Here is a 21,801-nt window from a genome sequence, read left to right as displayed (position 1 = left end):
AATATGAATCTGCTGTGTAAATGTATTAGTACAATGTTTTCCTCTGAAGTAGAAGTACACAGTAAGTAATAAACAGTTGAGTTGCATATTTTCTAAGTGCTTTGGGAGCCTTTTGTAAGTTATTTCGGGAAACAATGAGTTAGAATAGTAAAACAATTCTATATTTTAAATATCTAAACACAGTAATAAGTCTATAGCTGTTAGGGGCTAGTTTATTAGGGGCTAGTTTAGGGCCCACCTTTTCCAACGGCTGGGTTTAAATGACTACTTCGCTAAGGGGACAATCATGAAAGAAACGCTGTCTGTTGGTTTGAAACAGGAAACAAACAGCAGACTCCTGTGTTGAAGTCAAACATTTTGTTTTGGCTCTATTATACCATCACCTGACTTCCTCCTTTCCTCCCATTACAACCACTACAGCTGCTTGAGGTTTCAGTGACCCGACTGATGCGGTCATTCTTCTTGGGAGGACGGTCTCCATTGTTTGTGTGCTAGAATATGCCTCAGCCCTCTATGTATATCTAAAAGATGTTTCAACACGAAATGTGCCATCTGCCGTGATTATTGTGCCGCCTGTGAGGTTGTAGGGATCATGAGAAACACCCTCTCGATCGTCATCGCTCTTTATGAAAATTCATCAACCACAATGCTGTGAAAATGCCTTGGCATCGAGACGCTAAAACAACAAATGCTCGGTCAAGCTGTTCTAAGCAGGCTGCCTTTCAGAGACTGTTTCACTTTGCCAGATGACGAGGGTCTACACTGCTCCTGTCTGAGCGGCATGATTTTACAATATGGTGGAGGACATCATTTCTGTGTCAGTCAGCAAACGGCGAAGATTTTAACCGAGGACTGATGCCAGGAGCAGAAGGAATATTTGAGCACTGCAACCTCTTGTACTAAAGCATTTCTCACATGCATGTACAGACACAACACAGGCACATTAACACACACTGGTGGACAGTATATCTACATACACATACACACACACACACACACACAGTTCAGAGTGACAACATCTCGGTCAGTACAAGATCGAGCACCTTGGCTGGACTCCTCGCCAGCTCGAGATTAAACACCGCTCACACGCAGCTAATCCACTGCCCTGACAATAATGGGAAACACTAAGCATGTTTGGCCAGCATCCAACATGACACACACACACACACACACACACACACACACACACACACACACACACACACACACACACACACACACACACACACACACACACACACACACACACACACACACACACACACACACACACACACACACTTCCCAGACTCACACCGTCACCAAATGCAACAACAAAACCATCATATAATCTCAAAGGGTGTGGTCCAACAAAAACTTATATCATCTCCAACATGGAGCTAAAACTACAGATGTTGACAGCTGACACAATCCTGCGCTGTCACTCAAATGGTACAACCCCCCCCCCCCCTTCCGATCCCCAGACACCCACCCCCTCACAGCAAAGCCCAGGCAGATGTTTATTTCCCTCTGTTTCACCTCCTCTCTGTCTTTCTTTCTATTTCTACTTCCTCCTGTCTGTAGAGCATAATGCCGGCCGGCCCTCCCTCCCTCCCTCTCTCTCTCTCTCTCTCTCTCTCTCTCTCTCCTCCATCTCTCCGCAGTGCTACAGCACTCTGATCTCCCTCCGTACAGCATGCCGTTAGCTGGCAGACGGAGGATGAAATGGAAAAGACACACTGAATAGCAGCGAATCAGACACCTCGTGTTCACACTGGAAACAAAGGCATTAAACAGACAAATGTGGCTAACTTACCTTCTCTTCTCTCTGTATCTCCTCCTCTCTCTCTCTCTCTCTCTCTCTCTCTCTGTGTTTGTGTCCCTCCTGACTGCAGCCACACTGTTTCTCTCGCTCTGATTCCTCCTCCTCCTTCCTTCCTTCTTCCTCCTCCTCCTCTGTTCTGCTGCTCTCACAAACCTGCTGCCGCTGAGTGTCCGCCTCTTTCCCTCTCTTTCTCCCTCACTCAGCCCCTCCCCTAACCACCCTCCTCCATGTACATCGCTGATGCTCTCTCTGGCCACATCAGTGCATTTAGGATGCTATAGAAGAGCTGAGATGTTGCATCCTGCTGCCTATAAGATGCTGTAGCACCAGATTTTGCATCTCATGTATTACAAACCTAGAGCAGAGATTCTCAATGGTTTTCAGCAATGGACTCCTAAAAAATACAACGGGGACCCCCACATGCATGTCCCTGGGACTAATTAGAGTATAATTTGTTACACTATGTTAAATAACAACACAGGTGAAATGTATTAGACATGTATTAAACATTCTTAGAGTCCTAACCTTTGAACTATTATAGATTTAACAATTTAATTATTATGAATTGAATTATGAAGCCTTGTATAACCTAGGATGTTGCCACTAGGTTGTGTACTTTTACATCATCCTCCTCACAGAGTCTAATAATAATGTAAAATTGTAATAATAAATAAATTGTCTTCTCTTGTTTCAAGAAAAATAAGGGATGCATTTAAGAATAAATTGCATAACAGAAAGCGTTGGAAAAATTTGCATCTTAAAATAAAGTACTTCATTTTAGAAAAATAAGAAACTTTTAAATTCAGTTCATTCAGGTGTGAAGTGATGTTATACTCATGTCCTCTTATAAAAAGGAGAAATTTGTGTGCAATGTTATAACTGTGGTTATTGAAACCACTTGTTTCAGCCTCATCCGCCTCTCTGTTGACATCATGGGCAGTGAATTAATGTGTTCTTATTATTTTCTGTGCCTTAATCTCGGATGTGTGCCGGTACGTTTGTTAAAAATATTGTGCTTTGTCTCCTAGTGGCGCTTCACATTGCGGCTTTTAATAATCGCCACGGTCTCTGAACACATGAGACATACTGGTTGTGAAGGAAGAATGAACATGTAAGAGAGTCTGTCCATTCTTGGTTAAAGGCTCTGGTCTCGCTGTCCACACGTCTCTTTTATGAGAACGTCATCTGGAATAACTGAATTAAAGGGCTGGAAAAGCTGCGCCAGTTAAAGTAGAAGCGCTCCGTCAAAATTAAATAATTCTCAATTATCTATCTGTTTTAGGTCCAGGTCCGGATACAACGGTGTCTGGGTCCGGACCTGGACCGCGGAACACCTATTCGTGACCCCTATTCTAATGTTTATTAGGGCCCGAGCACCAACGAAGTCGAAGTCGGACCTATTGTTCTTCTAATGTTGATATATATATATATATATATATATATATATATATATATATATATATAACAGATTACATCCTCCAAAATGATCATACAGTTGAATCAACAGACCAAAACAGAGCCACAAAGAGCAAGAATATTGCACTTAAATTCGTCAGGTGGCCTCAACATGAAAGCTAACGTTGGTCAGGGTCTGTGTGATGAGTAAACAGGAAACTAACACCTTCTCAAAATAAGCTTTAAAGGGTGATAATAGATCCGTGTTGTGGTTAAAGCTTGTTCTGCTGCCCACAAGTGGCCAGAAAAAAACTTTTAATATGAAAAGATAACGTATCCGAGAAAACTTGCAAATCAAATTGTTCAAAAAAATTCTGGTTATCATCTTTGTTTGGATTTTGGAGCACCAGCTTTGAAAACAGTTTAAAAATCTTATTTTTTCATCCAGATGATTAAATGCTGGAATGGCATTTTTCAAAGATCTCCAGGGATTTACCTTGTAAGAAAACGGATTGCTAGCTTTTTAACTCAAACGTAACAGAGGCACCAATTGGGTTTAAAGGATGATGTATATGGTCACCACTGTTGAGAGTAAAAGCCGTAGCCTCTCCCTTTGGCTTGATTCCACGTCAACATGTTGTGGTAGCTAATTGGATCCGATGGGTTGTCTCTGATAGAGAGTTCCCTTCCCCCTCCTCCCTGAGCCTGGCAGGGTTGAAGCTACGGTTGTAGCAGCCCACCTCCATCTACTGCTTGCGCTTTGTCAGCCTGCATGTAGCTCATGCAGCCGACACACAGCATCTTAATGATGGGTTAACACACACACACACACACACACACACACACACACACACACAGCTCGACCCCTTCATTCACATGGTAATCGGGGGTGTTTCCAGACATTCTTTTTGCCCGGGAGTCCCCCTTGGGACACAAAGTAGTGCACTGCATACATAAACATGCCCTGAACATGCAGGCGCATGAGATTTCATTCCATTTGACGTGTTGTTCCTCACACTAATGCACATGCTAGATTCAAATCAAGGTCAAATAATGGCAAGAGTCCCAAACTGGTCAGGTGATGGCTTTGTGGGAAATTCCAGAATATTTTTTTGGTATTTATTTTCAGTAGAGGGTTACATCATTTATTATTATACATAAATTATTAACCTTTGCTAACTGAACAAATTCCTATAAATAACATGAACATTGTGTGTTATGATGCTTATTATTATTACTTGTTCTAGATTTTTTTGAAGAACCAGTAGTTGATTTTCTTTTTGACGATCACAGACTGGTGATCTCACATTCTGTATTTTAATCATCGGAAGCCAGATGTTGACTGGTCGTCCATAGTGGTGGACTTTGTGACAACATATACACAAGTACAGATTCTCTTAGTTATTATTTTACTTATCATGAATTTAATATCTTTGTATGCGTCTCAGATTCAGTTGAAGATGTAATGTTTACTTTTATTGAAATGCTGATTACTTATTATTATACTGTATACTGTCCATGTTAAATCAACTATTTTAGTCTTTTTAGTCCTGACCTGCTACAGCTGTGACAGTTGGTTCTCTGTATGTAAGCTGGACAGAACATCCCGACTAATTACAGCAGAAGTCGTTATGGGTCTTTGGCCAAATTGATTCGGAGGCATCTGCTAACCTCTTCCTCTGGGAAGCAGGAAAGTCCGGCCTGATGGCCATGTCAAGGGGTGGAGTAGCAGGTCCAAGCTGTCTGCCGACCCCACAAATAGGTCATAAACCTGGCCTGGGTGTGTTCAGTGAGCTCCAGTTGGTGACGGAGATAATGGGACACATGCTGGAGATTCTGGGAGCCATTATTCTACAGATGTGTTGGCTTCACAGAATGATGAAGCCAAGTATTCACTCAAAAGAACAGCAGAAGACAGATATGGCCTGTAGTGAACCAAGTCTGCCTCATTACCTTCTTTTTTCACGTCCGCCCCTCTGACATCTCTTCTCTCATTCGTCCTGTAAGCAGAACGACACAACAGAAATGACTTTATTTTGTAAAACAGAACATACTGTACTTAAGATACTTAGGAACTGCAATCATCTTCTTGTGTGCAGAACAAACTCCATACTGTGATACAGCTGTAAGCCCCATTCAGAGAACATAAAGTGCTTTATTCTCTATGGAAAGAGAATTAAGGGAGGTATCGGATAGAGTGCAGTATGAGTTGCTCGCTGAATAAAATTGTACTTTCAGGTCAATCTATACTTTGATGAATAAAGCAAAGAAAACGCGTAGATCAGCGTCTGCCGAGTTTACTTGAGTTCCATAATTTAAATTTCACGTGTTTCTGCTATTTTGTTATCTGCACATTTGTGTGCCGCTCGACCTGCAAGGTGTGGAAGACGAAGAACGCATCACCTCTTTGCATGATATGAACTAAAATCATATTTATCGTCTCCTTTCATCAGATCGTTGCCGTTTTTCTGTAAGCGAGAGGCTTAATGTCCTCTCAGACTAATGTCTGCCTGGCGCCAAGACTTTCTCACTATTCCTTCAGCTTCCAAGAGTCATCAATAGGATTGTCTGTCTGGCCTTCACAGCATTATCTGCTGGCAGATAACTCCTCCAAGGCCTCCGACTGCTCTCTCCTCTCCACCGTCTGAGATCATGTGGCGTAGATGGGAGGATAGCAAATCAGGTTGTAGCCAATCAGATTACAAAGCAAAGTAGAGTAGAGTATCAAAAACAACGTTGAGTCCACATTAGTCCAAAGAGCAGGGGCGGTGCCTCCGCTACCAGGAGCTAAAGGTGTTGGCCTGTTAGCATTAGAACCTCACTATTTCACCACAAAAGGGGCACAAAATAACCACAGAGTGACGAAAAAACAACTACAATGTGATACAAAACACCCACAGAGACACAAAACGACCACAAAGAGACGCTAAATTACTAAAAAGCCCCACAAACTACAAAGGATAAGCAACAACAAGTACCGATTTTACACGTTCAAGTACAACAACTAAAACAACAATTTATTGACAAGGCTAAATTCATTGACACGGTTTGAAAATGAATGTGAGAATACAAAGGACAAAACTTTAAGGTAAACTGAGTTTAAATGGCTTTGCACTTTAATACATCTCTGGGTATAATTGTATAGAGGAGGTAAAAGGTATATTCGGACAGTGGAGTTTTTTTGGGCAGCTGTTAGTTGAGATCTATAAGGTTGCTGGTAAATGTTTCATAATTTGCTGTACTGCACTGGCTGCTGCAGAGCAACATTAGCGAAAGTGAATTACAGCCTTCTGTGTGACTCAATAGAGACGGAGGAACGGAGGGAGAGAACGGCAGAGAGAACGACAGGCGTGTTTCCACTCATTCACAGCAGTAAAACAGTAGAGCAGGTGGCCTCGGCTTCCTTTGTGGGCCTTTTGGCTCAGGAGTTATTAAGATCGTTTTGTTGGCTATTGTCTCCATCTACTGCAGTTAAGAGCTCCCTAATGTCTGTCTCAGACCGCTTCATGTGCTGCAGTCTGTCCGTTGTTTGGTTCTGACGTCCCAGAACGAAGAACTGTAATATCCTCAGACCGGATTTTTGTCACTTTTATTAACTCGGAAATAAACTCTGATAATTAAATCCAATGTTATAAGCAGTTGTTGAACTTTGTTTTTTTAGACAGATTAACTGATTATGAATGAAGGAAGTTGTAGCTCATCCTTTTTGAACTAACATTGAAGGGCAGCTTCAGTTAGTGTGCTGCCAAAAGTATTATATTATAGTTACTTCTGCAACTAATAATTATTTTCATTATATGTACATCTGCTGATTATGCTTGATTAAATGTTTTTCTTTTAATTGTTTTGTCTATAAAATATTAGAAAATTGGTGGGAAATGTCAAACACTTTTTTTCACAGAGCCCAAGACAAAGAAAAGCAGAAAATACACAAATGTATGAAGATGGTACAAGCAAATGTTTGAAATGTTTGCTTGAACAGTGACAAATGATTATCAAAATGATTGATTGAATAATTCATAAATTGACTAATCTCTGGTTTACTTGCAAATATTTTAAAATAATTTAGTCTTAAATTACAAACTCAACTGTAGGTTTTTTAGGTGTATGCTGGCCAAATAACTTCTGTGTATTTTAAGTCATTCATTTTCAAAATACAGCAGCATACAATATGTTTAAATTGTGATATACAGATTGAAGAATATGTCCCGATAGCCGTCCCTTCACTTGTTAAGAAGAATTGGACTGTGGAACTATTCCAGATGTCTTCAGTGGACCGTTTCTTCATTGAGAGGGAGGCAGAATCAATGAGGAGCCACATCTCTATCTCACTAGAAGTGTGGGAAGATAGCTGAAACAGGGATCTGCAGAGTACTGTATCCTCCCTCCCTGAGAACAGCCTCTCAGGGAGGGAGGAAGTTCCTCAAGTTGGCAGTCTAGCTCGCTTATCTCATTGGCTCGATGCTTATTGGATTGCGTGCCCATTCCCACCGCTCCAGCGGGTCAAATGACTGGGATGTGTAGCTCATGGCCGCTAAGTGGTCTATCGATCAGTCAGCTGAGCCTGTGGGCTTGATGGGATGTGCTGCAGCAGACGGAGCCGCGAGTTGGCAGGTTGGTAATGGGAACAAAATACGATGCATTCCTCCACAGCCGAGAACGGCCTTGGCGGATAGAGAGAGGAGTCCATTACGGAGAAAGTAGGAAATCAAGTGTACAGTATAATTCAAGTTGATGGGGAATTCTGTTCTTCACACGTTCTTCTTCATACATTGGAATTTGGAAATACTGCTTTGTTTTATATTTTGACCACCAGGTTTATGTTACACACTGAGTTTGGAGGATATAATACTTGGCTATATCTCACTGAGGTCCACTAAAATTAAGAGGAAAGCAGAAGATAAAAAAGGATTTCATAATGTATTTCTCTTGCTTTCTCAATTTTTTTTAAAAGCCAGAGATGTTAAAGAGCGCTCGTAGTTTATCCGGGTACCTGATACATGCAGCTGCTACATTTGTCGATGTTTGTGTGAACATAAGTGGGCTTCAGTCTAGTTGTCCAATACTTTTGACAAAAGCGTCGATATCCAGCAATCTCAACTGCTGCTTACAACAGAAGATGAACAAGCCAGGAGAAGAATCCCATAACTTATCCTATTATTTTCACATTATGGGTTCAAAATATATTACTCTTGGTAATATAATGTAGTAAAATCCATTTCATGATCAGGTGAATTACATTTGGGCTAATTTATAGAAATGAATCTTTATTATTATATAACCAACACATGAAGCACTGCCTCTGGCAGTCATCCAGGATTCATAGAACCGTAGTTACATCCGTAACTTTCGTTTTAAAGGAACACATTTAGAAATAGAAATAGATCAGACTGAGAATGGTCATAATTCTCAATGTTCCTCATCACAACACCTTCACTTCCCCAGTTTAAGTAATGCCGGGGGGGTTAAATCGATCACACAGACATTTTTAGCTTGAGCAGATTTTCTGTTGATTTTGAGTTATTTTACTCACACACAAGTGTTAAAATCCAGCCCTGCAGCTGGCATTGATATTAAGCTACAGATCAGGATGCTGCATACTGTAAACACACACACATGTTCACTCTAAACATGCAAATGAAATTAACACACCACATGTGCGTCTGATTTGTTGCCCCCTGTATGCCAGCCACAGTGTGTTTCAGTGACCCGGTGCCCAAGATTAAGGCCTGGCAAAGCCAGATTTAGCCTCCAGGCAAACCAAATCCCAGCATTTCAGAGCCCGTGAGGAGCAGGCTAGTGTAATGCCAACACTCTGCCAGCCAAGTCTTACACAAACAGCAACATAAAACTTCTGAGGCCTTCAAACACCCCGTCCCTCAGGCTGACAGAGAGCTGCACAGTAGGCAGGGAGACGGAGTATTTATGGGTAAAATGCATAACCCCCCCCCCCCACCTCCAGGAATAATCTCATTAACTACTGTGAATCATGTGGTCATTCATTTAGCTCCTTCTGCTGCCATGATATGCATAAAGAACACTCGGGCCCACATATCATTATGTTTAATTGTGATGATGGCTTTTGCAATAAAACAAGTTGAACTTTGCAAATGCAGATTTTCAGACATATTGAATTTGAAAACAGTTTTATTACGTTTTGGTGAATATGTAAACAAATGAAGAAATTAAGTGGAAAGACAAAAAAAATAAATTGACATGTGCCCTCAATCCTAAAGATGTGAAAATAGTAAATTATTTTAAACTTTGTATTGTAGAACGATGCGTCTGATTATTAATAAGCAAACAGAAGTTGTTTACACTCAGTGTTACTCACCAAATCCCGTATAGATAATCCTTGATGTCTGACACAAAGGTTGGAATATTTCTTCCTTCGTAAAACATTTGCAAAACCGACTTATTAAGTATTAAAAATCGAGAATTGTTTGCTAGTTTGAAGTCTTCTTCTCTGTCGTTACTGGCATATCCTGGCGTGTTACCGCCACCTGTTGGTCAGAGGAGGGACAACATTGGTAGGACAGAGGGTGGCGTGTGCGTCCTCGTGCGCGTGCACGAGATAAACAAGACGGGTGCCCTCTCATAGTAAAACAGCTCCATAGAGCTATTAGAGGTTGTTTGGTTGACGTAATGATTACTATTGTGTATGTGAATGATTATTGTTATTATTATTAATTAACAGCCTCCTTAGACGGAAAAAAAACAGAAACCTCCCGTGCGTCGTGCTGCGTAAAAGCTGATTCGTCAACAGGGTCATGCCTCCCCCCCCACGGTCTCACAGGCTCCTATGACCCCCCTTCCTCGAGTTTACACTGCAGGCAGTCTTGCTGCAGCTGCTCTCATAGCCAAACGGAATACCAAGCCTGTTTCTTCATGATTCATCTCAAGGTAGGAAAATGTATGCCTTATTCTGCGGCGAACTGCCCGGCTGTGTGTTGCTTGCTGGCATGTATCACTGTAAGGGTTTGATGGAGAGAAATAATGAAGATTTGTCTCGATTCTGTGTGAAATGCTAAAGCGGATAGCTACGCTCGTTAGCCGTCTTCTAGATATCTTCTAGATATGATATTAGTTCATGTATAATTGTGTTTGCAGTGTGTACAATGGCTGGTATGATGATTTTGCCCAGACTTTTGTCGTTAATTCGGAACTTAATTTGTCTGGAGCATTCTTGATATTTCTTGATTAAAAAGTCCATTCGGAACCACGGTAGCACTCTAAACGGTCTCGCTCAGCACCCAAATGGGGGTCGCTCGTCGCCAGAAGGTTTTAAACCAACTAATTGTTTTGCTTTGAATGTTTTCTCTTCTTCTGATTTCATTAAAACCTAATATGTAGAAAAGTCTTGACGTTGTAATTATTCTCTTTGGGTGAATGTATATTTGCACATTTGATGGAGGTACAGAAATGACCATAAAATAGTGTTATGACACCAAATAAGGAAATATGTCACCCTGAATAAGGCTGTTGGTGCCTCTAAGCATGCATTGTGCAGTGGCAACTTGTACCAACATTTTCTACGTTTTTAGCATTTCACAATGAAATGTTTTATTTTTACAGAAGGGTGGCTTAAACCGTCCTTTTTTTGAAAGAAAAAATATGTCATGCTTTATATAGTAGATGGACTCTACAGGAAGAAGCATTTTTATTTTCTTGTACAATAAACATAATTCACAGACACAAAAAACTAATGCAAAAAATTAAATTATCCTCATGGATAATTTACAAAAGTGTACTTCCGAAACATATCACAGTTTAAAATCATGTTAATGTGTTTGAGCTGTTAAGGCAACCCGGGGTCTCCATGTCCTCAAACACAACATGACGGTTAGCTAGAACAACTCTTCAGATATCAACAAGAGACTTGTGAATCAGAGTTTACCTTCCTTCTCTACATAGATGATTAGTGACACAAAGAGTCTGTGAAAGAGACAAGGGTTTGAATTATGGGGCGATGAAGTTGTTAAGGCACTTATATAGGGCAGTTATACTGACTACATTCATGAGAAACAAGACTGTTTTAAATTCATTTATTTCCATTGCACACACACACACATTCTGTTCCAAAAGATCTTCAATTATTTACAAAACCTTTACACACTTATGAAATAGTGCACTGTTAAAAATACACTGAACCAGGGATCCAGCCCTTTCAGTCATACAAGATTTATTTTTCTAAAAAAAATAATTATAAACATAAGAAAAATATCTAGTAGCCACATTCAATTTACCTTTGATTTAAGAGTAAAACTGGTGGTAAACTTTAAATACACTTAAGTGCAATTCGCATTTAGCTCTTTCCAAAGAATACACATGATGCGCCCAACGTCACTTGCTCGTACAAATGAATCTCTTTGGTGGCTGTTTCAAAGTTGAGTAATGTCCTTTGTTCTTGCTTGGATTAATGACAAATCACAATGTATAAATAACCCTGCTCAGGAAATGTGCCTGAAGACCCAGAGTTTTAAATCAGTGGCTTCTTTTTGAACCCATTTTCCTCATTTCCACATGGATTCAGATCAGTCTTTCTTGCCGTCTCCTGGTAAGAAGTAGGGGTTATCGTGGCCTTGAACCAGATAGGAGTAACGGGATGGATTACGTTAATTAATGAAATTAGGTCCAAATTCTTAATGTCACAGCAGAAACACAGTGAAGTAGCAATAATTAGGTCAGCGTACTGAATGACAAGCTAACGTCAGCTAAGTTAGCAACTACTGCTACAAATATGCTGACTTTGCAATGTGGCAAGAAACAAACTAATGTTGAAAGAAATACCAAACAGGACAGGTTGCGTGTCAGTAACAGTATGCCTGTAAAACAACCTCAACGTCGTAGGAGTTGCCTTTGCTCTTCTGATAACCCCGAAACTGTGAGCCACTGTACAGCAGTGACGTGGCCACCCCCGGCTGGAAGGTGTTGATCGGGGCAGGGGGAACAAGCGAGGCCGAGGATGTGCAGGCCGAGGCGGTGGTACTGAGGCACTCTGCTCGGACAGGCATGATGAGCGCTAAGGTGTCACCGTCAGCAACCGTCATTAACTTTACGACTGAGAACACCAGAGCCGGACAGAGAAGGGGGAATGACGGTGCCCTTCGCCGAAAAAAATCGTTGGTTTTTGGTCACCTTTTATGAAAAATTATGACAATAACATCGAAGATTATCCGGTTCAACGCTAGAATCATTGTTGGCAACTGCATCCTGTTTGCTGCCGACCTGTTTCCTGTAGAAGGGGGGTCAATCCACCATGGGCGAGTGGTCAGACTTTCGGCGAATGGAAATTTACGCTCGGGGATACGCGGCACTTCTTGCAACTTTACTCGCTGAAACTTCTGTCAATCAACACCCGCCTTCCTGAGACTCTGACGCGACGAAGGCGGGCTCATTGACTGAAATTGACCGATGATAGGCTGAGGTAGAGCCCCATACACACACAGCAACTGGAATTTAGACATGGATGACAGCCAGAAACATGCTCTGAGAGGACCCTTGCTCTCAAAATGATTTCAAACGGCTGTATTTGGATGTATTGAATAATATGAGTGAAATATATAGCTATATAGTATATAAAAGTACAATGTAAGAGCTGCAACAGCTGGTTCAAAAATGACGACCTCGCGTGACCTCTCTGTACTAAAGCCTCTTATTCTTCACTTTATCCCAGCCAAACTTTCTTCTACGACTACTGATCGGTTGTGCTATGATTTGGGAGAGTTTTTATTATTAAACCCTATAATAATTTATAGGGTTTATTCATGTCGAATGTTTGCTGTCAATACGTGACTATGGTCTTTTAATGATAATCTGTAATTATAAGGGTGTGACAAACATTATTTTCATTTAATATACCTTCTTTTTTCACTTAATCAATTAGTCTATAAATTTCTTCAGCTTTTGATACGATCCCCCTTTTTGCAAATTATACTTAGTTTTACTTCAGTGATATTTTTAATGAAAGATGTTTACTTGTTATGGAGTATTTTCATACTCTATTATTGTTACTTTTACTTCAGTGAAGGATGTCAATAATTTCTCCACCACTTGTAATCTCACCTCTGCTTGCATAATAAAGTCAACAAACAGTGGTTGAGAAGTATGTCATGCTTCAGGCATATAAACCATGTGTACTGATATATTTGTGTTTCTCTGTATCTGGCCTCTTATAGTGTAAGAATGAGATCCAGGGTTGTGTAGAGACCTTCCCTCTCTCGGCGCAATACTGCCACAGCACGAGCTGTATGTACGAGCTCATCCCCTGTCCGTACCAGGGCTGCCGGGCACAGCTCCTCCGCAGGGACCTGGACACCCATGCACGGCTCTGCGAACACTGGCGTCAGCCCTGCCACATGGGCTGCGGGGCGATTCTCTGCCACCGCACCCAGGCCCAACACAACTGCTACAAGCTGAGGCAGGAGTATGAAGCCAGACAGAGGAACCACAGGGCCATCGCAACTGCCCTGAAGAGGAAGATGATGAAGATGCAGAGCACCATGGCCCACATGAAGAGGCAGATAGGGCTGATCTGTGAAAGCCTGCAAGTGATGGACGATCTGCACGAGGTGGAAGAGGAGGACCTTGGAGAGAGCAGTGGCAGCTCTAGTGGATAGCAACAACAGCTGCTGCTGTGTGTAATTTACACATGCATTTCTTTCAAGGTGTGTGTTTTTAGAATAAAAAGAGTGAACTAACAATCTTGTGCTGTAGCTTCATCTTTTTTGTAGAGTTTTTGTTGACATGTGATGCATCTCTCCAACAAGTTTGTTTAATGAGGTAAGGTCAGGTTTTATTTTTCAACAATTTTACTGAATAATGCAAACCAAGGGACTATATCAATTAGCATATGCATGTGACTGCATACAGATTAAATACATAAAAGCATAACAAATATACAATGTTGGCCTATCGGGGACAAAGCAAAATAGAATAATGTCCTTAAACTGTTTTTATGTTTCAGAGTCTTTTACGCCAACCCCTCCCCGCCCACCATCCCCATATAGACCATGCCACCCAAACAAAGGGTATCCACATCATACACCCAGAATATGTTCAACTCAGAGACCCGGTCTGCATATGCCCAAACGACGACACGTCTCCGTCAATAAGCCAGTCCATTCCTGATGTTTGAGCTTCCTTGATCCGACAAGGTACTTTACGCAATGTAAGAAAAGCGGCTCAAAGTGCTAACTGGATTCTTTTAAAGAAATAAGAGAGCGGAGGGCAGGAAAAGGGGGAAGGCCATTCTTTCGTTGCCCAACAGCAACCTCTATTGGCCAAAGAAAAGCCCTAACATCACTTTTGTTCTCCAAAAATATACCAAGGACAACATTTACCCCCGAACCAGCCCTCATTCTTCCTCGACTTCAACTGGCAGCTCCCCAGAATGAATAAATCTGTTATTTTACATTAATATATATTCTTATATTTATATATATATATATATGGCCCTTATTGAAGAAAACATGAGTTTCACATTGACACGGAAGTACCATAATCTCTTTATAGCCAAGTAGAAAGTGTTTTCAGTGCTCAACCAGCTGGTGTGGTTTATGTCACACTCATTCAACAAGTAATAAAACATAAGAAAAATCCTCTTTGAAGTCATAAACTTCTGAAAAGAGTGCTCACTGCACCTCGTAGGCTTCTACTTTTTCCTGAGTAATACTTTAAACCTTTTTTTTTTTTTTTTGCTATTTCAACTCTGGGCTATTCCCTGCCATCGTGGTTATTCTCATTATTGTTTTACAATTGTAACATTGATTGCTCAAACACCTCATTGTAAAAGAAATATGTCCTGTACTACGCTACACGTATTTAAAAAAGTACTTTCAGTTCATGAGTTATGACCAGACTGCCCCGTACTCACCTCCCGCCACAGCCTACATTAGCCTCGTGTTTTACGTGTAAGACTCGCGTTTGAATGCCCGTGTTCATCTTCTGTTACATGAAAACCCCGGACGGGAGTAGAAGAGGCTGTACCAGCAGTAATTTAGCTGACTTTGCTAACATTCAGCACTGGGAGTAGAAAACAAAAACAAGTTGTGCTACTCCAGGTCGTGCTGCCCTCAGTTTCTATCACAGTAATGTCATTTTGACGTTTGTTAAAGTTAAAAAGCAAAACACAGGGCAGTGATTCGGATCCTTGTTATTAATTAATGTTTAGGGGAAAGCCCGAGGCCAGGGATCATTTCAAAACCACCTAAATATTAATTAAGGTCTCCATGTCCTCAAACACAACATGACGGTTAGCTAGAACAACTCTTCAGATATCAACAAGAGACTTGTGAATCAGAGTTTACCTTCCTTCTCTACATAGATGATGATTAGTGACACTAAGAGTCTGTGAAAGAGACAAGGGTTTCACAAGGGTTTGAATTATGGGGCGATGAAGTTGTTAAGGCACTTATATAGGGCAGTTATACTGACTACATTCATGAGAAACAAGACTGTTGTTTTAAATTCATTTATTTCCATTGCACACACACACATTCTGTTCCAAAAGATCTTCAATTATTTACAAAACCTTTACACACTTATGAAATAGTGCACTGTCTGAGACACACGAGGATAATATATATATAGGAGTATGTAAAAGAAATGTATACAAGTGATAATTGGCACATCCAGGAGACAGGCTTTATCACCAGCTGTGCACGTTTCCTGTTTGTCAAACAGACGATTAAAACAGGCACATTTTGCACAAAGTGCAGCTTTAACAAATACAAAATACTCAGCTTTAGACGGCTATGTAAATCCCTTTAAAAATACATCGAACCAGGGATCCAGCCCTTTTAGTCATACAAGATTTATTTTTCTAAAAAAATAATTATAAACATAAGAAAAATATCTAGTAGCCCCTGAAAGCCCACATTCAATTTACCTTTGATTTAAGAGTAAAACTGGTGGTAAACTTTAAATACACTTAAGTGCAATTCGCAATACAAGAAGCTTCATTTAAAAGACGACAGAATGATTTACTAAAAGCATAAAAAAAGTAAAATGTAGTTTGTAGAACAGTGATAATTATACTGAGCAACAGTGACATCTACTGATTATGATCAGCATCATTTAGCTCTTTCCAAAGAATACACATGATGCGCCCAACGTCACTTGCTCGTACAAATGAATCTCTTTGGTGGCTGTTTCAAAGTTGAGTAATGTCCTTTGTGATTTGTCATTAATCCAAGCAAGAACAATGTATAAATAACCCTGCTCAGGAAATGTGCCTGAAGACCCAGAGTTTCAAATCAGTGGCTTCTTTTTGAACCCATTTTCCTCATTTCCACATGGATTCAGATCAGTCTTTCTTGCCGTCTCCTGGTAAGAAGTAGGGGTTCTCGTGGCCTTGAACCAGATAGGAGTAACGGGATGAGTTTTGACCTTTGAAGGTGTTCATTCCTTCCGGGTTGAGATCGTATGATCCCGACTGAAATGTCAGTGGAAACAGTCAACATATTAGTATTTGTCAGAGACTTTGTCAGATGTAGAGACTTCAACCATTTATATAAAAACACTCACAAAAGCCAAGCAAGTAACCGCAGTCACCAATTTCCAGTGAAAATGCCTACTCCCAAACTAGCATCAGCTGAGCTTCTTTGAACAGTCACTCTCTACATTTACATGTAGATGAAAGCACACGGCTTTCCACAACAAAAACTTTAAGATTCTTCATCAAGCTCCCCATCACCTGGAAATCCTGCCACCTGAATTCTCACTGTGGTCTTTCTAAATCATCATCAAGGCAAATCGTAAAACTAAAAGCAAAGCCATGCCTTACCTTTTTCCATCCTGTGTGATTCGGCTGAAACCCCTAAAGCAACACACTGGTAGTCAGGCAAAGCAGGGAACATGGGAGGGAGCTATGTGCTAGTACTATATATATATATATATATATACACACATTGTGGATGATTGGATTAAATGTACTGGTGTGCATAGGATTGAAAACATACCAACAAAGCTTCTAGTCTATCTATGTGATCCAGTGAGCATGGATTTGCTGGTCAAATGACGTCCAGGTGTCTCGGGTTAAAACTAAGCTAAATTTGGCACCAAAAAAATATTTCAGTGTGAAGTCAGTCCAAACCTCACAGTGAAATGTAGTCATTGTAATGATGTTAAAATAACAGTTATATAGCATATAGATGTCTAAAAGTTAAACCCGGGTGCATTTTTCAACTGCAAATGATCAAATCCATGCGTACTGGCTGGGTTTAAGTTAATAATTAGGATGCAAGACGGAGGGGCAACTAAGAACAAACTAAAGGCTGATTTAGCGGATGATCGACACTATGCGAGGCTGTGAGTCTGGGGATTAGTGGTAAGTAATTCAGACGACGGAGACGACAGAGGACTGTGTGATAACTCACCAATCCGTTGGTTTGAGGCTTTTTGTCCACCAGTACACGAGTGCTGCCCCCTTCTGACATCTCTATGGGAGGAGCTGCATTCCATTTAGTGGTGGCGCGGGGGATGGGGGTGATGCCGGTGGGCCAGGGCTGGTTTAAGTCACCTGATGAGTATGGACTGCTGCTGTAGTCTGACTTGCTCTTTGTGCATCCCCTCCTGATGTACAGACAGGGAATGTAAATGTTCATGCTTTTCTTTCAAATCAAACAATGAACTGATCCTTCTAACAAGTATTTTCTATGTATCTAAAGCCTTATTCAACTTATTCCTCTGCGTCATAGAGCTCCAATGTTGTCCAAAAACTATTAAAAACAAGTAAATGAGGTACACCTTTGCACTGGGTTTTTTATTACCATATCCATGTATTTGTTAAATATTTTCAGGGCAAATGTGGGTCAAAGTGTGAGCATAGCAGTTTTTTATAATCTCACCAGCAGTAGTATATGAGCAAAGCCAGGACAATGATGAGAAGAACTCCTCCCAGCACACAGGAGATGACCACCATTGCCAGCAGCGACGCTGTAAACACATATTTAGATTTTAATGGGTCAGTCTGTACCTGTTACTACTGCTGCTGCATTTCTTTTTTGCCTTTGACAACAGTGTTGTTACTCACAGTCATTGCAGTTGAAGCCAGCATATCCAAATGCACATCTGAAAGACAAAATAAAACGGTTAATCACAAAATTTGAATTCAAGAGCGGTCCTGCTGCATATTAATGGAGTTTAACATTGAATCCAAATGAAGGAGCCAACTTCACATCAACATGTACCACATACACAGACATATACAGCCACCTGCACATGCAAAATTTACCCTGTAAACAAAATGAAAAGTGTGTGTACTCACGGTTTGCACATGTTTCCCACTGCCCTCCATCCACTTGGACACGCTACAATGAAAACACAATCATTTAAAGACACACACACACAATGTTTTGCACAAAGAGATAAAAAACATAAGCTACAGTTTCAGACTAAGTCACAGTAGAGGGAGACGGACAGTACGCCTGGTTGCACATGCAATGAAAGTATGAGCACAATGGGAGCCTCTAAATATAGAGACTGCATGATGCCCATTTAAAAAACAAGCTTATAAAGGTACATTATGTATTTCCTGGGAAAGGAACTGCATGCAGCATTTGCTTTATTTGTGTCTTCCTATAGCTGATCTCCTTGGTCACAACCCTCCACAGAGAGAGAAAAAGCTGTAATTCTTCCACGTGTTTCCTGGGAAACAACCCCTGTTTAAAAGAAATAAATTAGAGAGATAAATGAAGTATGGGTCAAGGGTTGGCATTAAAGAAAAGGCTCCAGCTCTTGACCTTGTCTCCGAGTCTCGCTCCCTGTTGTTTCTCCCACTCATTCTCACACACAAGTATTTCACTGAGGATAAGAAGTTTCTGTACCAGTTCTCTTAACTGTAGATCAGCTGGGAAAACTTCTCTTGGGCTTGTCTCAGACGCTGTGGGTCGTCAGTTCTTACAGTGTATATGAAGCTTTAATAATCTATCGTGCCAGGCTAGCAGAACATTGTAAAGATTTCACATTTCTTCAACATAAAAGACAATACTAGAGCATGTTCCAGTGTGCTTATCCAAACCTGATACTAGTCTTGATAAAAGAGATGAATAAAGAACATTAAATAGTAGTGTTTACCTCTGCAGCTGGTGTTTGAGTAGAGGATGTTGATGTAGCCCGCTTTACAGGAACAAGAAGCCCGGCCGTTTGAATTTGTGCACTTTGTAGTGAAGACATCACAGGGTAATGGATCCTGATCACACAGGCTGGTACCTAAAACAGAAAACATGTAAAATAGGTGTATAAGAAAAAAACTTCTTCATGAAATAAGAACCTGCATATCAGATTCTCATCCAAAATCAATCAGTGTAGCTTTACTTACCTGTAAATGTAGCATTAGCGAACAATGCATTTCCTAGGTCGGCTATAGCTTCAGTAATGGCCTCATCCACAGAGTCTTGCGTGGCGGTGGTGTTGTCAAATATGTTATTTACAATGGCCTGCACACTTCCTTGTCTGGGGAATTGAAGAGAAGCACCAAAAAAGGTTAAAAAATAATTCTGTCACTTATGGCATAATATCTTTCTGCATTAGGAGCAAGACGAAATACTCACTTAAGTTGCACAACATCAGATTGTATATACCCTGGCTGATTTTTGAGGGCATCTCTGAGCTGTGAAACGGTATAAGCACGTGGTTTAGTACTGAGAGAGAGCATTTACTATAGAAATTAAAAATGCTTCGTGAGCCCACAACCTACCACTGCTGAGATCTGAGCCGCCGTCTCCTGGAATATTCTCGAGGACCTGTTGCTCATCTCCTTTTCAAATGTCAAGGAGACTAGATGAAGTTGGCCGGAGAACACTTGTGCTGAATGAAGGAGAGACAGGAGAGAATTAGGCGAAAGACTTCCCTCTACCACCCTGTTATGTTTTCTGTTATGATGATTTGTCATCTGACCAGACTTGAAATGTTGTTTATGTTCTTACCAGGTGCACAGCGGCCATCCACCAGGAAGCTACCAGAGAGACACTGGCAGGTGCCATCAAGACACTCTCTTTCAGGTGGGCACGGGACAGTAGGACACACTGATAAGAGTTGGAAGAAAAATGATGTGTTAAACAACTGGCCATCTAATTTTGTTTTTATCACGTGAACTGAATTTGTCAAACCTACAATAACTGTTATTTTTGCAACTTGAGAGCAGCAAAAACAATTTGAAAACAAAATGTTGACATGTCATCACATTTCAGTTGATATGGCAAATGTGTGAGCAAACAGCTGCTTATTTACACGTGCAGCAATATAATCACTCACTTGGACCTCCACCTGACTAATGGAATTGTGTGAATCTGATCCACACTCCTTTCGGCTTTGTTTTAGTCTCTACCAAATCCAGGAGGAAATATCCGCTAAATGATCCACTATGTTCACCAGCTAGTTGCTAACTGTTTCTATCTGCCGTTTAGTGCTGAGCGGGTAGTGTTCAGTGGGTTCATCAGAGCTTTCATGCTGAAAACAGCTGCCTGCTTTGGCCGGAAACAGGGCCATGAAAGCAGTGAGAGTGAACCAAAACAGTCAAGTCGAGAGCCAAACAATGCAAATCACTTTAAAGCTCTGGAAAGCCGAGGGAGGGGAGCTGCAGATTTAGATAATACTTCTCTGTAGGTTCATCATTATGAGCGAACGTTTCACATTGTCACCTTTTTTACATTATCATTTGATTTTTGTACAAATATTGATTATAGCCACTTAATTGCAATACAACAAATCTTCTCTTTTTTCTCTTTAAACCATTTCAGCACATAAGACATAAAAGGAATTATCTCCTGCAGAGTGGGTCCTTGTGTATGCAAGGTTTAAGGGAATCTGTTTCATTTTTCTGATTGAGTTGATTGATGAAATAATGCAGCATGTAACATGAACCTTTGGAGAAAAGTACAAACCTGGAGGGATGGGTGGGGCTGCTGTGGTGGCTGTGGTGGTGGTACCAGTACTGATGGTGGAGTTGTTGGTGGTGACGTCTGTTGGTCGCTGGGTGGTGCCAGTGATGGTGGTACCAGTACTGATGGTGGTGGTGGAGGTTGGAGTGGTGGTGGAGTTGTTGGTGGTGACGTCTGTTGGTCGCTGGGTGGTGCCAGTGATGGTGGTACCAGTACTGATGGTGGTGGTGGAGTTGTTGGTGGTGACGTCTGTTGGTCGCTGGGTGGTGCCAGTGATGGTGGTACCAGTAGAGATGGTGGTGGTGGAGGTTGGAGCGGTGGTGGAGTTGTTGGTGGTGACGTCTGTTGGTTGCTGGGTGGTGCCAGTGATGGTGGTACCAGTAGTGATGGTGGTGGTGGAGGTTGGAGCGGTGGTGGAGTTGTTGGTGGTGACGTCTGTTGGTCGCTGGGTGGTGCCAGTGATGGTGGTACCAGTAGCGATGGTGGTGGTGGAGGTTGGAGTGGTGGTGGAGTTGTTGGTGGTGACGTCTGTTGGTCGCTGGGTGGTGCCAGTGATGCTGGTACCAGTAGCGATGGTGGTGATGGAGGTTGGAGTGGTGGTGGAGTTGTTGGTGGTGACATCTGTTGGTCGCTGGGTGGTGCCAGTGATGCTGGTACCAGTAGCGATGGTGGTGGTGGAGGTTGGAGTGGTGGTGGAGTTGTTGGTGATGACGTCTGTTG

The 21,801-nt window shown here is 41.4% G+C and overlaps 2 protein-coding genes across 2 annotated transcripts in view; one reads left to right on the top strand and one right to left on the bottom strand.

Annotated features, from left to right (window-relative positions):
• Positions 1-12,352: 12,352 nt before the first annotated feature.
• On the top strand, positions 12,353-13,818 carry LOC142945280 (RING finger protein 151-like). Its single transcript, XM_076086698.1, has 2 exons — positions 12,353-12,469; positions 13,378-13,818. Exons 1-2 carry the CDS (start codon positions 12,353-12,355, stop codon positions 13,816-13,818), a joined length of 558 nt encoding a protein of 185 aa, XP_075942813.1.
• Positions 13,819-16,505: 2,687 nt separating this feature from the next.
• Positions 16,506-21,801, bottom strand: part of LOC142945279 (protein HEG homolog 1) — a 29,375-nt gene continuing 24,079 nt past the window's right edge. Inside the window, exons 5-16 of the mRNA XM_076086697.1 lie at positions 21,085-21,486; positions 20,128-20,226; positions 19,899-20,008; positions 19,753-19,811; positions 19,521-19,654; positions 19,277-19,411; positions 18,468-18,510; positions 18,234-18,271; positions 18,049-18,136; positions 17,578-17,773; positions 16,986-17,018; positions 16,506-16,634 (exon numbers count right to left, since the gene is read on the bottom strand). Coding sequence (XP_075942812.1) covers positions 16,506-16,634; positions 16,986-17,018; positions 17,578-17,773; positions 18,049-18,136; positions 18,234-18,271; positions 18,468-18,510; positions 19,277-19,411; positions 19,521-19,654; positions 19,753-19,811; positions 19,899-20,008; positions 20,128-20,226; positions 21,085-21,486 — 1,466 coding nt within the window. The remainder of the gene's footprint in view (positions 16,635-16,985; positions 17,019-17,577; positions 17,774-18,048; positions 18,137-18,233; positions 18,272-18,467; positions 18,511-19,276; positions 19,412-19,520; positions 19,655-19,752; positions 19,812-19,898; positions 20,009-20,127; positions 20,227-21,084; positions 21,487-21,801) is intronic.

This window comes from Anarhichas minor, unplaced genomic scaffold (genome assembly GCF_050575085.1).
Source record: "Anarhichas minor isolate MPS153535 unplaced genomic scaffold, ASM5057508v1 ptg000007l, whole genome shotgun sequence".
Lineage (NCBI taxonomy): Eukaryota > Metazoa > Chordata > Actinopteri > Perciformes > Anarhichadidae > Anarhichas > Anarhichas minor.
Note: the sequence above shows the minus strand (reverse complement) of the source record. Positions and strands in the feature narration are given on the sequence as shown.

What these genes read in the sequence shown, in the direction of transcription:
- LOC142945280 (XM_076086698.1), top strand. Translation starts at nt 12,353, where the DNA reads ATGACAATAACATCGAAGATTATCCGGTTCAACGCTAGAATCATTGTT. An exon ending in CAATCCACCATGGGCGAGTG is followed by an intron (nt 12,470 to 13,377) that starts GTCAGACTTTCG and finishes GGCCTCTTATAG; the next exon opens with TGTAAGAATGAGATCCAGGG.